At 38.5% G+C, this 15,886-nt stretch overlaps 1 protein-coding gene across 3 annotated transcripts in view; it reads left to right on the forward strand.

Annotated features, from left to right (window-relative positions):
- The first annotated feature begins 393 nt into the window (after nt 1–393).
- Nucleotides 394–15,886, forward strand: part of zmym4.1 (zinc finger MYM-type containing 4, tandem duplicate 1) — a 40,292-nt gene continuing 24,799 nt past the window's right edge. The window contains exons 1-4 of one of the 3 annotated variants that reach the window (XM_061897223.1): nt 394–641; nt 5,404–6,163; nt 6,242–6,382; nt 12,650–12,834. In XM_061897223.1, the coding sequence (XP_061753207.1) occupies nt 588–641; nt 5,404–6,163; nt 6,242–6,382; nt 12,650–12,834 (1,140 nt within the window). In that variant the 5' untranslated portion in view covers nt 394–587. The remainder of the gene's footprint in view (nt 642–5,403; nt 6,164–6,241; nt 6,383–12,649; nt 12,835–15,886) is intronic. The other 2 variants (XM_061897224.1, XM_061897225.1) reach the window with 2 other exon arrangements.

Genomic DNA, 15,886 nt, shown 5'->3' on the forward strand with positions numbered 1-15,886 from the left:
CGGAATTGAACCCAGGACTACTCAGGACCTTCGTATTGTGAGGCAGACGCACTAACCCCTCTGCCACCGTGAAAACCCCTGCATAAATACACTCCAGCTTCCTCCCACTTCCAAAAATATGGACCTGGGGATAGGTGGATTGGCAACACTAAATGGTTCTTAGTGTGTGAATGTTATCTGTCTATCTGTGTTGGCCCTGCGATGAGGTGGCGACTTGTCCAGGGTGTACGCCGCCTTCCGTCCGGTTGTAGCTGAGATAGGCACCAGTGTCCCCTGTGACACCAAAAGGAATAAGCGGTAGAAAATGGATGGATGGATGGATGGACAAATAGCGCTTGTGGTTGAGAGCAGTGTTTGGGAACATCCGCTAGGGGGAAACACGACCCAGGCGCGGGTTTTTCGTCACCCAAAAGTAAACAAACGAAGAAGACGATGCCCCTCAATCTCGCAACATTGGTCGGCTAGAATGCTCCATCGGGGGTGAAATCTGCCGTCGCCGTCGCGCTGCAGACTCCACTAAATGCACTAAAAGTCGCATTTCTTTGCCCAATTCCAAGCCTCGAGGACTGGGAGCGAACACGGCGGCCATGGAAACTGGCGACGGGCATCAACATCCGGCCGCCAATGAAGTGCAAGTTGCGGTAATGAATCCTCACGTTTCGCCTCCGAAAAATGCAGCTCGCCCGCAAGCGCGCTTTTCTCCTCTCCCCTAAACTACTCTTTTGTCGACCTTGTGTTTTTTTTTGGTCATCACCCTGCGTGGGCGTCCACGCGTGTTAAAGTCACTGTAGCTAATGTAGCTAACGAGCTAGCGTGCCTCCATGCTAACGTTAGCTTAGCATGTGCTCAGCCCGCCGTCCAGTCTGGACTTTATAGTCATGATAGCGGAAAAGAAAAGAATAAAGTAAACACCCGTGGAGGTTCTTAATGTTTGGGTGGCTCTAAATAAGGGATCACCAACCTTTTTTAAAACCAATCAGTACCAATTTTGGGTACTGATTAATGCGAAGGGCTACCAGGTTGATACACACTTAAATATCAATCGATCAATGTTTATTTATATCGCCCAAATCACAAGTGTCTCAAAGGGCTGCAAAAACCACTACGACATCCTTGGTAGGGCCCACATAAGGGCAAGGAAAAACTAACTCCAGTGGGACGTCGACAGTGATGACAATGAGAAACCTTGGAGAGGACCGCATGTGTGCAAATTGGCTATTTCTGGCAATTTTTTTAAGTGTGTATCAAACTGGCAGCCCTTCGCATTAATCAGTACCCAAGAAGTAGCCCTTGGTTTCAAAAAGGTCTGTGACCCCTGATCTAACGTAACCGTGAGAATCAAGTCCAAAGTGGATCCAATATAGTAACGAGAGTCCCAAATAAATGGTCAGAAATAGCCAATTTGCTCTAATTAACCTTTAATAAATAAATCTATATATATATAAAAAATGGGTATTTCTGTCTGTCATTCCGTCGTACATTTTTTTTTCTTTTACGGAAGGTTTTTCAGAGAGAATAAGTGATGAAAAAAAACACTTAATTTAACGGTTTAAAAAAGGAGAAAACAGGAAAAAAATGAAAATAAAATTTTGAAACAGAGTTTATCTTCAATTTCGACTCTTTAAAATGTTAAAATTCAACCGAAAAAAATGAAGGGAAAAACTTGCTAATTCAAATCTTTTTGATAAAATTTAAAAAAAGAATTTATGGAACACCATTAGTTATTTTTCCTGATTAAGATCAATTTTTGAATTTGATGACATGTTTTAAATAGGTTAAAATCCAATATCCACTTTGTTAGAATATATAACAAATTGGACCAAGCTATATTTCTAACAGGGAGAAATCATTATTTCTTCGAGATTTTGCAGAACAAACATTTTAAAAGAAATTCAAAAGACTTTGAAATAAAATTTAAATTTGATTCTACAAATTTTCTAAATTTGCCAAAATATTTTTTTTGAATTTTAATCATAATAAGTTTGGAGAAATATTTAACAAATATTCTTCATCCAAAAAACAGAAGCTAAAATGAAGAATTAAATTAAAATGTATTTATTATTCTTTACAATAAAAAATAAAATACTTGAACATTGATTTAAATTGTCAGCAAAGAAGAGGAAGGAATTTAAAAGGTAAAAAGGTATATGTGTTTAAAAATACTAAAATCATTTTTAAGGTTGTATTTTTTCTCTAAAATTGTCTTTCTGAAAGTTATAAGAAGCAAAGTAAAAAAATAAATGAATTTATTTAAACAAGTGAAGACCAAGTCTTTAAATTATTTTCTTGGATTTTCAAATTCTATTTGAGTTTTGTCTCTCATAGAATTAAAAATGTCCGGCAAAGCGAGACCAGCTTGCTAGTAAATAAATAACATTTAAAAAATAGAGGTAGCTCACTGGTAAGTGCTGCTATTTGAGCTATTTTTAGAACAGGCCAGCGGGCTACTCATCTGGTCCTTACAGGCTACCTGGTGCCCGCGGGCACCGCGTTGGTGACCCCTGCTCTAAATGGAGCCGAGCTAAATCGGTATTAACTTGACTATTTCCATTATATTTCGATATAATCACGTGCAACCATCACCGAGGCATCTTCATTGATTTTTTATTTTTTTATTTTTACGGTGGCCGATAAGAAGAAAGACGCCACAGAAATGATCCGAAACACCAAACATTATACAAACATCCATCCATTTCCTACCGCTTATTCCCTTCGGGGTCGCGGGGGGTGCTGGAGCCTATCTCAGCTACAATCGGGCGGAAGGCGGGGTCCACCTGCTATTATTATTGTTGTTATTCAGAGACTTGACATTGAGCAGACCCATCCTGATGGTGTTATTGGCAGGCTTCGATGTTGGCCTTTGATTTGGAGAGAATAGGAATGAGATTGTTTAGGTTAGCAGGGTGGCTACGGTTCCCCAATGTTTACTCTCTTGGTAGTCACAACAGGAATGTAGAAGGTGCCATGATTTGATGTAGGCCACCTTGGGCCCAGCTGATAATAAGGTCTACAGCTGAACCCTTTTCTGTATCAGAAAAAATGAGGGTATTTTACATGAAAACACAATTAAGTGATATGTTACAAATGAATATACATATATCCATCCATCCATTTTCTACAGCTATCCCAGTTGCATTCGGGTAATATACATATACATATATATATATATATATATACATATATATATATATATATATATATATATATGTGGGTACAACTGTCGCAAGAAACCTGATTGCCCTCTCAACGGAGGGTGCTTACAGACATCAGTCGTTTACCAAGCAAAGGTAACACGCAAGGACATTAACACATCCGACACGTACGTAGGATTAACCGAAGGAGCGTTCAAAACAAGATGGAATAATCACAACGCCTCCTTTAGAAACCAGACTTTGCGGAATTCTACAGAACTCAGCAAACACATTTGGAACCTCAAAGACAATAATGTTGAATATTCAATAACATGGCAAATTCTTGCATCCAGCACACCTTACAACAGTGGTAATAAAAGATGCAACCTATGCTTAAAAGAGAAACTGTTTATTATATATCATCCAGATCTTTCATCCCTTAACAAGCGCAGTGAAATCATTTCAACATGCCGCCACAGAGGGAAACACCTCCTAGGTAACACATGAGCCAATCACCATGCCCCTACGCCTGCCTGTACCCACCCACTCTGTGTCCAATATAAACCATTGTACGTGAATGCTTCCATTAAAATCTCCTGATGATTGAGGGAACCCCTCATGAAACACTTCTGTAGAGACGAAGTAGTCTTGTGATTTTTCCCACACCTACATATTGCGCTCTACCACGGTATCGAGCACTATTCTCTGGATAATCCAGTCAAGATATATATATATATATATATATATATATACATACATACATACACACAGTAGAGATGTCCGACAATGGCTTTTTTGCCGATATTCCGCTGTTGTCCAATTCTTAATTATCGATACCGATATCAACCGATATATACAGTCGTGGAAATAACACATTCTTATGCCTAATTTTGTTGTGATGCCCCGCTGGATGCATTAAACGATGTAACAAGGTTTTCCAAAATAAATCAACTCAAGTTATGGAAAAAATTGCCAACATGGCACTGCCATATTTATTATTGAAGTCACAAAGCGCATTATTCTTTTTTTAACATGCCCCGAAACGGCAGCTTTGAATTTGGGGCATGCTCTTTCTGAGAGAGCATGATCAGGTTGAGGTGGGCGGGGTTGAGGTGCGGGGTAGCGGGGGGTGTATATTGTAGCGTCCCGGAAGAGTTAGTGCTGCAAGGGTTTCTAAGTATTTTTTTTGGTTGTGTTACGGTGCGGATGTTCTCCCGAAATGTGTCTGGGGTATATCTATTTTTAGGAACACTAAGTCAAAACCTCACAATATTTTCTGATTGAATGCTAAAAAGTTTATGACAGACCGTCTTAAAAAACGGAATGGAATTAAAATGTTTTTAACTGAATGAGACCCCCAGAATGTACATGAAAATAAAGAATGTGGGATTTACAATATTAACTATGAACGATAAAACACTGAATATTTACAACCTATGAATGTCACACACCCACTCGAGCTACACATTTTACAATCAAGCGAAACGCAACAAACTGCGAAATATGAACAGGAACGGTGAAGACAAACAAACACCTATAATCTGATATCACTAAGCTTTAGAACTTTGTTGTAAAAATCTCCTTCTGCGTCTGTCCCTGACACCCGCATTTCAGGCTGGCCGCTGTGGAAACGCTCCCCCCCCACACTGCTTGAGCCGCTGTAACTAATTAGATTACCATAGTAACTAATTAGTTTACCATAGTAATTAACTAAATGACTATAGTAACTTGTATATCATGCAAAGCACAGATTTTAACCATTGAAATACTTTGTATAGTTCAAGACTTGTGGTCATTTGAAAACATCACTGCACATCATAATGGCAGCTAGAGTTTCCCTCTTCCATCCGTCCATTTTCTTCCACTTATCCGAGGTCGAGTCGCGGGGGCAGTGGCCTAAGCAGGGAAGCCCAGACTTCCCTCTCCCCAGGCATTTCGTCCAGATTCTCCCGGGGGATCCCGAGGCGTTCCTAGGCCAGCCGGGAGACATCGACATAGTCTTCCCGTGGCCCCCTACCGGTCGGACGTGCCCGAAACACATCCTTAGGGAGGTGTTCGGGTGGTATCCATCTTAATAATCTAAAAAAATAATGTGGGAATGTCCGGCGGGATAGATTGAAAAGCGGCCCCTGTTTCTTAATTTGCCCAGGTCTAAATTAGTGTTACACATACCACAGTTTCAGAATCACTGCATTATAATATTTAAATAACTGTGGTTGGTTTGTTTTATGACCCCTCAGGATGTCACTCTTTGTTTCCTGTTTGTGGGCAGGAAACTGACGGTGAAGCTCCAGTAAATGTTGGAGATCCAGGAGCTTCTGCTCCAAATGAAATGGAAGGCAACACTTTGAAACATCAGGCAGCCGACCTGCAGCTGGTGCCATGCCGTTGGGAACCTTTAAATATTTCCCCGCCCCACCCGGGAGCGGAGACCGGGCCCTCCGACCTAACGGGTGGCGAGACAACTGAGGACGGATGTCTGGCCGAGGCAGACGGCGAGGAAGAGGAGATGGACATGAGCGCCACACAGGACCCAGAGGAGGAGGATGAGGAGGCGGAAACTGAGGCCGAGGCGGAGGCCGAGGCAGAACCTGAGGCGGAGGCCGAGGCGGAACCTGAGGCGGAGGCCGAGGCGGAACCTGAGGCGGAGGCCGAGGCGGAACCTGAGGCCGAGGCGGAACCTGAGGCCGAGGCGGAACCTGAGGCCGAGGCGGAGCCTGAGGCGGAGGCCGAGGCGGAGGCCGAGGCGGAGGCCGAGGCGGAGCCTGAGGTGGAGCCTGAGATGGAGGCCGAGGCGGAGCCTGAGCTTGAGGCGGTGGCTGAGGCGGAGGCGATGGCTGAGGCGGAGGAGGACGTCCATGACAAAGAGGAGGAGGGTCAAGGGAAATGTTCCACGGGGACACAGAACGATCTCGACGAGATGATGGACATCGGTACTGTGGATGAGCAGGAACAGGAAGCCCAGATGGAGAAAGATGAGCAGGACGTGACGGAGAATGATGGCAGCAGCTCGCCGTCTGCTTGCCGCGCAGGTAATGTATGCACGTTAGCGTCCTTCTCTTGTTGGGTCTTGTTTGTCTGGAAGTATCATTCCCTCGTGTCTTGTGCAGTAGACCAAAACACCAAGGTGGACGCCGATGTTAAAGCGGCGGCGGCAGAAAACAAGCAGTCGACGGCAGAAGACAAGCAGTCGACGGACGAGAAAGTGCCTGAGGACGCCGTTCCGCCGACCATAGACACAGCCGACACAGGTGAGGGACAACACAGCTAAAGTCTGCTATTTTCATCCTGTCCCACAGTCATTAATCTATTTGTGGCTCATATGCATAATTGGCCATGATACTTTGTGTGTAATTGTAATTGTAATGAACGCTATGGGACACAAAAATGTGTTGTTCCTTCTTTTTTGTGAGTTCTTTAAAGTTGGAGCTATCGATTATTTTAGTAATCGAGCAATATATCGATTAGTTGTTTGATTAATCAGGTCAAACACACTTTGTAGCCTCAATGCCTATTTGAGGGGAAAAAGTTGAATTAGACAAAGATTTTTATACTTTATAATCTTCATTACCTTCAAATTACTTTATTTGACCTATTTACATTTTTTTTACATTCTGTTTGTCTTATTTTAACTTTCATTTATTTTCCCTATATCCTCTTTTGGCTTTTTTTATTTCCTTTTACTTGATATTTCCTTTGTGTTGATCTTTTTTGGCCTACTATTTACTTTTTTTTTTTTACCTTTATGTTTTTTTCCTCTTACCTTTTTTCCCCGTCTTTTACATTGTTACCTTCTTTTACCCTTTATTTACCTTATTTTACCATTTATACACCTTATTTACCCTTTTTAACCTTCTAATTGCTTATTTTACCTTTTTATTTACCTTCTAATTACCTTATTTTACCTTTTATTTACTGTACTTTCTATTTAACTTTTTAATCTTCTTTTTTTCTTTTTCACATTTTACCTTTAAATTATTTTCTATTTATCTTCTAGATTCTATTTACCTTTTTTCTTAAATCATTTTTGACATTCTTTTACCCTTTTATTACTTTTACTTCTATTTAGCTTCTTTTACCATCTTTTATCTTTCCTTTACCTTATTTTAAACTTAATTCACCATCTATTTATTTTGTAGCTTTTATTTATCTTCTTCTATTCGTCTTTTTATCTTTTTTTTAAACTTTCTTTTACCGTTTTTTTCCTTTTACCATACTTTTTTTTTTACCTTTCTAACCTTCTTTTACATTGTATTTACCTTTTATTTAACTTCTTAAACCTTCATTTACTTTTTGTTTGCCTTCCTTTGTAACTTTTTCACCTTTTACATACACTTTACCTTATATTCACTGTATTTTATCTTCTATTTACCCTTTACATTCTTTTACTATCTTTTCAACTTGTTTTACCTTTTGATTACCTTAATTTACCGTAACTTTTTTTAACCTTGTTTTGACTTCCATTGACCTTTCAACCCTTTACTTTATTTGACCGTTTATTCACCCTTTACTTACTTTTGCTGTTTTAAACTTCAGGCTGTCTGCAGACAGTGTCTACCACTTTTGGTTCTCGTAATCTGTAATTCCTGTAGAAGTGTGTGGTTTGTGTTTCCACCGCATTTGACAGTTCAGGGTAGTTTATACAAATCAGGCTGATGACGTATGGAGGAGTGGTTTTCTATATTTCTATACTAATACAGTGTGTGTGTATATATATATATATATATATATATATATATATATATATATATATATATATATATATATATATATACACACAAAAAGCATGCGATTTAAAAAAATAAAATAAAGTATACCTAATTGTTCACAAAAAGTCAGGCCTTTGTCCGCAATGTAAGTCAGAAAGTCGTACTCTCGGTATATGACAAATTAATGAGGGTCAGGCAATATACCTTTTGGTTCATTTCATCTGTAAATAACACTCTATAAATGATAAATGTCAGTGTTTATATGTAAATAACAATATATAACTAATAAATGTCAGTGTTATCTGTAAATAACAATATATAAATAATAAATGTCAGTGTTTATCTCATGCAGACAACACAAACACATCGGCTTTAGCGTCAGCTTGTTAGCATTAGCATTCTGTTCACTCTGGTTGAGGCTAATAACCACACAAATGAATTGTCACTGACTAATTTTACATCATGTAGTAAAGTAAATAGTTAGTATTTGATGTTATTTACTAGGGCTGCAAATCTTTGGGTGTCCCACGATTCGATTCAATATCGATTCTTGGGGTCGCGATTCGATTATATATCGATTATTATTATTATTATTTTTTCGATTCAAAGCGATTCTCGATTCAAAAACGATATTTTTCCGAATCAAAACAATTCTGTATTCATTCAATACATAGGATTTCAGCAGGATCTACCCCAGTCTGCTGACATGCTAGCAGAGTAGTAGATTTTTTTTTAAAGCTTTTATAATTATAAAGGACAATGTTTTATCAACTGATTGCAATAATGTAAATTTGTTTTAACTATTAAATGAACCAAAAATATGACTTATTTTATCTTTGTGAAAATATTGGACACAGTGTGTTGTCAAGCTTATGAGATGCGATGCAAGTGTAAGCCACTGTGACACTATTGTTCTTTTTTTTTTTCATAAATGTCTAATGATAATGTCAATGAGGTATTTTTAATCACTGCTATGCTGAAATTATAACTAATATTGATACCGTTGTTGATAATATTAATTTTTGTTTCACTACTTTTGGTTTGTTCTGTGTCGTGTTTGTGTCTCCTCTCAATTGCTCTGTTTATTGCAGTTCTGAGTGTTGCTGGGTCAGGTTTGGTTTTGGAATTGGATTGCATTGTTATGGTATTGCTGTGTATTGTTTTGTTGGATTAATAAAAAAAAAAAAAAAAAAAAAGATTTTTTTTTAAAAATGAGAATCGATTCTGAATCGCACAACGTGACAATCGCGATTCGTATTCGAATCGATTTTTTCCCACACCCCTATTATTTACTGTTGTTCCACTCGTGTACTGTCCCTGTTTTTTCACATTTAACCAACAAAGTCCGAGTAGTAAGTAGCTGAGGTCGTTGCTTCGAGTCCGGCTTCACACTCCTCTGTACATACTTTTATAAGTAGCTTCACGTATCAAAATGAAGTCTGTAAAAATGAATAAACAACAATAATGCAGCCGAGATAGGCTCCAGCATCCCCCCGCGATCCCAAAAGCGACAAGTGGTAGAAAAAGGATGGATGGAAACTGCATTAAATCTTAGACTACAGCTGAGTAAAAACACTGCAATATAGTTCCACTGATAAGCGTTCTTCAGCACAAAGATGCTCCTCAAAAGTTCCTGCAAGTCTAAAGTTCCTTTCGTTCTTCTTTCTGTCCATTTTCAAGTTTGTTGTAATAAAAATAGACAAAAAATAAGAGATAAGCAAGTCGCCGCACATATTCTGATGGTAGTCGTGTGTTTGAAAAATACGTTTTAGGAACGCCCCCAACTGTGTTCAGCCAATCATTGTTGGACGGCAAAACCCGCCCCTCAAAAATGTTCTGAGAAACTTCTTAAAGTCCCACCTAGCAGGCAGGAGCCCTGAAATGTTCCCGAAGAACTAAATCTACCCAGGTAGTTTTTGGTGGAAACACAATGGGAACTTTATTTACCCACATAATTGGGAAAGTTCCTGCGGTGGAAAAGGGACTAATAATACCATGAATTGATTAACGTGGACCCCGACTTAAACAAGTTGAAAAACTTATTCGGGTGTTACCATTTAGTGTTCAATTGTACAGGATATGTACTTTACTGCGCAGTCTACTACTAAAAGTTTCAATCAATCAATCAATAATAGAGGCGCCAAAAAACAAAGACCCCCAAGCTCTTATCTTAGCTCAGGAATGCACGGGGGAAGGGTTGGAGGGAAGTGAGCACATCTCCTCTCAGATGGGGTGAGAAGAAAAATGCCTGTCCTCCAACAGAATACATTTGTTAAAACATGGTCGCAAATACCATCAGTACATAGTTACACCATGACTTCGATGATAATTGTCCAACAAATAATTATAATAATAATATTAATTATTTCCACCAGTTTTGGTGGGGACGAGCTAAGTTGGCATCAGGAGTATCCACACTTTTTTCACCAAGGGCCTGCATAGCGAAAAGTCCAAGTATACAGGAGCCATTTTGATATTTATTACTTTGGAAGAAAAAAATTGCTGAAAAACCGACATATTACTTAGATTTAAAGACAAAACTTGGTGTCAGCTTTGCGTTTAAGTGACAAAGTGTACTGTCACTAGTTATTACAGGGGTGTTTAAAATGTGACCAGAAAGCCATTTGCCGACTAAATCTCAATTTTTGTAGGCCCGCAAACTATTTTTGGACAAATACAACAGTGAAAATGTAACAAAAAAGAGCATAAAGTCATAATGTAATGAGAAAAGGTAAATATTTTTATACTTCCAACTATTAACGATAACATTTGTCACTTATAACACAAAGCTGGCACTAAGCTGCCACTAAGTCTGTAACATTTTTTATTACTAAACAGAAACATATCAAAATGTCCTTCACATATCTAGACTTTTAAATTGTTTATTAAATTTGAGGCTTTTTACTCAGTACATTACATCTTTGTGCTATTTTTTCTGAAATATTTACTTTTTATGGTTGTTGTTTTTTTTACATGTCGCAGGCCAACAAAACTTTGCTGTCAGCATGTGTAATTTTTTCATAATTCAACCAAAAACGGAATTACTAATTCAGAATTGTTGATTTTTTTTTATGCGCATTTTTTATTGTTACGATTACATGTCTATCTATGTATTTTAATATTGTTTTGTCGCCCACCTATTTGATAATTGTAGCGACAAATTTGCTAAGCTGGCATCAGGGGCATCCAAACTTTTTTCACCAAACGAAAAGTCAAAGTATGCGCGGGCCATTTTGATATTTATTACTTTGTAAGAGAAAAATGCTGAAAAACCAGACAGATTACAAAGATTTAAAGACAAAACTCAGTGTCCGCTTTGTGTTTAAGTGACAAAGTGTAGTTATTACAGGGGTGTCCACATTGTGACCAGAAGAGGGCCTTTTGCCGACCAAAGCTCCGTTTTTGTAGGGCCGCAAAATATCGTCGGACAAAAACCGTGAAAATGTAACAAAAAAAGAGCATGAAGTCATAATGTAATGAGAAAAAGCTAACATTTTGATTCTACCAACTATTAACAAAAAAATGTGTCACTTATAACTAGGGGTGTAACAGTATGTGTATTTGTATTGAAACGTTTCGGTACGGGGGTTTCGGTTCGGTTCGGAGGTGTACCGAACGAGTTTCCACACGAACATATTAAGTAGCGTACCGCACGTTGTGTAAACAATGCACAGCGAGGCACAACACACGGCATGCTAGCAACGACTGAGCTACGATAGACTGACCATACGTCCTCTTTTCACCGGATATGTCTTCTATTGCGGGGCTGTCCGGGCGGAGTTTCTTAAATGCCTCAAATGTCCGGCATTTTGAGTTAGGGTTGCGTGTATTTTCAATGTACGTTAAGGGTTAAGAAGGGGTTGAAAACAAAACAAATTGTGTGCGCAGCAACATTTATGAGTGAGAGACAGAGCGAGCGAGAGAGTTATGATAAACGCGCATGCGTCTGCTTTTTATCCATTGATTTATCAGATTACATTTTTTATTATCTACAGCAGGGGTGTCAAAAGTGTTCCCCACAGGCCATTTGCAGCCCACAGCTAATGTTTTAAAGGCCCACAGCACATTCTAAAAATACCATTATAATAAACAAAAACATAACAAAAGTGATATAAAAAAGCTTAAAGGTTAAATGTAATTTAGAAAAAGTTGCAATGTTGACTAATAAAACAGAGCTGTTTTATTTATTTTTTTCAAACTGTCATTGCTGAAAACATAACATTAAGTCAAAATCAATGTTATTATGAATTATTGACCTATCCAAAGTTCCGATTACTTTACATCAAATATTCCACTAAGAAAAATATTTTTGGTGGAAGATTTTGCAAATTTGGTAAATAACCCCAAAAAATTATATTTTGTTGTTTTCTTACTGTACCAAAAATAAACTGAACCGTGACCTCTAAACCGAGGAACGTACCGAACCGAAATGTTTGTGTACCGTTACACCCCTACTTATAACACAAAGTTTTGATATGTGATGTCTAACTTTTTTTTTTTTTCTTACAAAATAAAAACATCAAAATGTCCTTCACATATCTAGACTTTCAAATTGTGTAATACATTTACATTACATTAAATATTTTCCCTCCTTTTTCCTATGTTTTTACATACTTTGCACACTTCGGTTATATATGTATGTGAAACACTATTTCCGCTAATTCAGCATGTCAAATTTTTTCCTAAGTCAAATAAAAACAATAAACGGGATTATTAATTAGAAATGGCGATTCAAGCTTTTGCATCGAATGTCATTAAGTCATGTACCATATTTTGGGGCCCGTTGATCTGGATCTGCTTTTCCCGCAGGCGGCTCTTCGTCACCGCCCGACATGACCAACGGGATGAAGGTGGTCCAACTGTCTGTCTCGGCGCAGGGCACTTCGTCTCCCTCGCCTCCCGTACAAATCAAGGACGAGCCCGTCGACGAGGAGTACGACCTGGCGCTCGTTTCCACTTCGACCACTGTGAAGGACGAGCCCAGCATAACTGAGGTAGGTTGTGTTTTTATTTTTACATCATGGAACAAATCATAGCGTGCACATTTACATGTTAAAGTAAGGAAATTTTTTTTAGTTGACATGTTTTTTTCCATTTGTGCGTATTTCTTTTTTCTTTTTCCCACCGCATACTTTATAGTGCTAGCTAACAGAGTTGCTAATTGAGTTGTTTGTTTGGACCACAAACACGAAAATAAAGCTTTAATACCTGCAAAAATCGTTCCCTTTGTCTAAAAATGGTGGTAGAATCCCATCTCATCAATGCTTTTATTTTGAAGCATACGGTGCACTGACAGGAAGTCACGGTGTGCACGTTTTAACGCTGTGTAATTAGACAGAAGTTATATTGCTCCTTACGAATTTAACAATAATACATCAATGGGCTGGGCGATATGGCCTTTTTTAATATCTCGATATTTTTAGGCCATGTCATGATACACGATATATATCTCGATGTTTTGCCTTAGCCTTGAATGAACACTTGATGCATATAATCACAGCAGTATGATGATTCTACGTGTCTACTTGAAAACATTCTTGGTCATACTGCATTAAAATATGCTCATTTTAAACTTTCATGCAGAGAGGGAAATCACAACTAAGTCATTTGACCAAAACTGTATTTATTAAACAGTGGCACAAACATTCATGCCATTTCCAAAACAGAAAGTGCAAGACTGTCAGAGACATTTTTAAACAAGCTATGAGGGCACTTTTGTGCATGATGTCACTGAGATGACATATCAAAACAACACTAAACTAAAGTGCACTTTTTGTACAGAACGCCACTACAATAGTTTAAAACAAATAAAGTGCCCTTCTGTGCATGATGTCACACAAGATATTTCAATAACTGTCAAATAAAAACAAGCTGAATAATAGGAAATCAAATAGTGTATGTCCTTCGCTATGTGGTAGGTTCCTGCGGACGTTATCTCCTTCTGTTGTTGACTATTTTTTTCATACGGTGTAGATGTGGAAATGGTTGCCTCGGCATTTCGTTGGTGTGGCACCGAACAGGGATGTTGACATGCAGAGTTTCAAGCACTCTTCACTCTCCAGCGGGTGATTTTTCAAATGATGATACATATTAGCAGTAATGCTACTTTTTGTAGCAACGCTTTTGCCCCACACTTGACAAATTACGGTTGTCTGTTCAACATCTTCCCACTTGAAGCCAAACCACCGCCAGACGATGGACCCCCTGCTGTTTTTCTTTGGAATTATTCTTCCTTCATTTGTTACCAGATTCGCACGTTCTTTCTTTCGTATTACCACTCGCACCACAGCTAACGTTACCCATGCCGCGACGTCTCTGCTCCGCGAGGGCGTGTACGTATGTGACGTATGTAAGAAGGTGCGCTTGTTTTATGTCTCTGTGAGAAGGAGGGACAAAAGCCTGAAGTGTAATACCCGCAGCTAAAAACAACTGCGTGAGGATGTATACTCGGATATCACGATATAGTCATTTTCTATATCGCGCAGAGACAAACCTGCGATATATCGAGTTTATCGATTAATCGCCCAGCCCTAATACAACACTTGTCGACATAAACGGATCATTTTCATTTTCATTTTATGTCGGCGAAAGCGGTGGTCGTGTTTGTTGACGTCGACATAGGCAAGAGCTTTTTAGTTAAAATAACATGTTTGATAAGGATTTGATGAGTTGGTCGACATGCCAAAATTTATACAGTTTAAAAGTACGGTTGTGTTTGTGTGTGTATGTTTTTTTTGAAGCTGTGTTTATCTGCGACAAGAGTATGTGTTTCTAAGAACCACTATTGCGTACTGGTTCCACTTTTGACGTGATAGATGTCATATATCGCATACAAGGTAACATTAAGGAGTAGGCAAGGAGCACACAAGCGTTAGCAACACTTGCATAGCTATGTGAGCTACATGCTAACATTACATTTTAACGTCATTCCAGGTTAGGTGGCTGACAACTGTATAAGCATATAAGTGTTTTATATCGGTCTATAATTATTTATATTTATTATGAGCTGTTGAAAATGACAATGTAAACATTGTTATTTCAAATGTAACCTTCCTGTGATTATAATCCCCTCAGCTATCAAGGAGGAAAGGAAAGGACATGTCAAGGACAACAATCAATGTTAACAAAGTTCTAAAAAACAAAAAAAACACTTAACAATAAGCTCTTAAAATGAAGGTGCAAAAATAGGGAATATGTAAGAAAAGCTTCAAAAAGTGTAAGAAAATAGTGTGAAGTGTGAAAATGTAAACATACAGAAACCTGAAAAGAACCATTATCTGCAAGTTTAGTGCTAGGAAGTTAAAGCTGTGCTCTAAAGAGTGAGCGCGGCTACGGTGGTGTGGTATTACCGGACTTGGAGGGAACGAACACCTTGCATCATTTACAGACCACATTGGTCTGACTACGGTCCGTTTTTTAAAAAAAATCCAAAAAACTGCCACACTGTCGATGTGACTTTTTGGGTTTTATCCCCAATTTCTTCATTTCAACTTTCTCTTCTCACTCCATGCAAAGAATCAACCGCAAGACAACAAGATGGTGAAACCAAACGTGATAGTTGATACTGTTACCTGATTGGCTGTTAGCGTGTCATCCCACTGAGCGAGTGCCTTTGTTCATGCAACCGACCTTTCTTAGCGACTTCTGCTTTCTTTCGATGACGAAGAAAAAAAAATTATCGAATGCATGTTTTGTTTATCGATTACATGTCTATATGTACATATATATGTATATGTACATATATATGTGTGTGTGTGTTTATATATATATGTGTATGTACATATATATGTGTGTGTGTGTATATATGTATATATATATATATATATATATTTGACAAAAAACATGTTCAAACTTACAGCACTCACATTTGTAGCTGACTGACAGTTAGCAGTGCGCCCGTCTGCATTTTAAGATGTGTAGCAAAGCCTGGAGAAGGAGTTTTTTTCCTTATGATAAGCGTTTGAGATCCTCTCACCAGACAATTGACGGAGAGCGGAGTTCATTCTCCAACAGGCTCCATCAGATTCGGTCCCACAGTGTTCGATT

Source organism: Nerophis ophidion, linkage group LG04 (assembly GCF_033978795.1).
Source record: "Nerophis ophidion isolate RoL-2023_Sa linkage group LG04, RoL_Noph_v1.0, whole genome shotgun sequence".
Classification (NCBI taxonomy): Eukaryota; Metazoa; Chordata; class Actinopteri; order Syngnathiformes; family Syngnathidae; genus Nerophis; species Nerophis ophidion.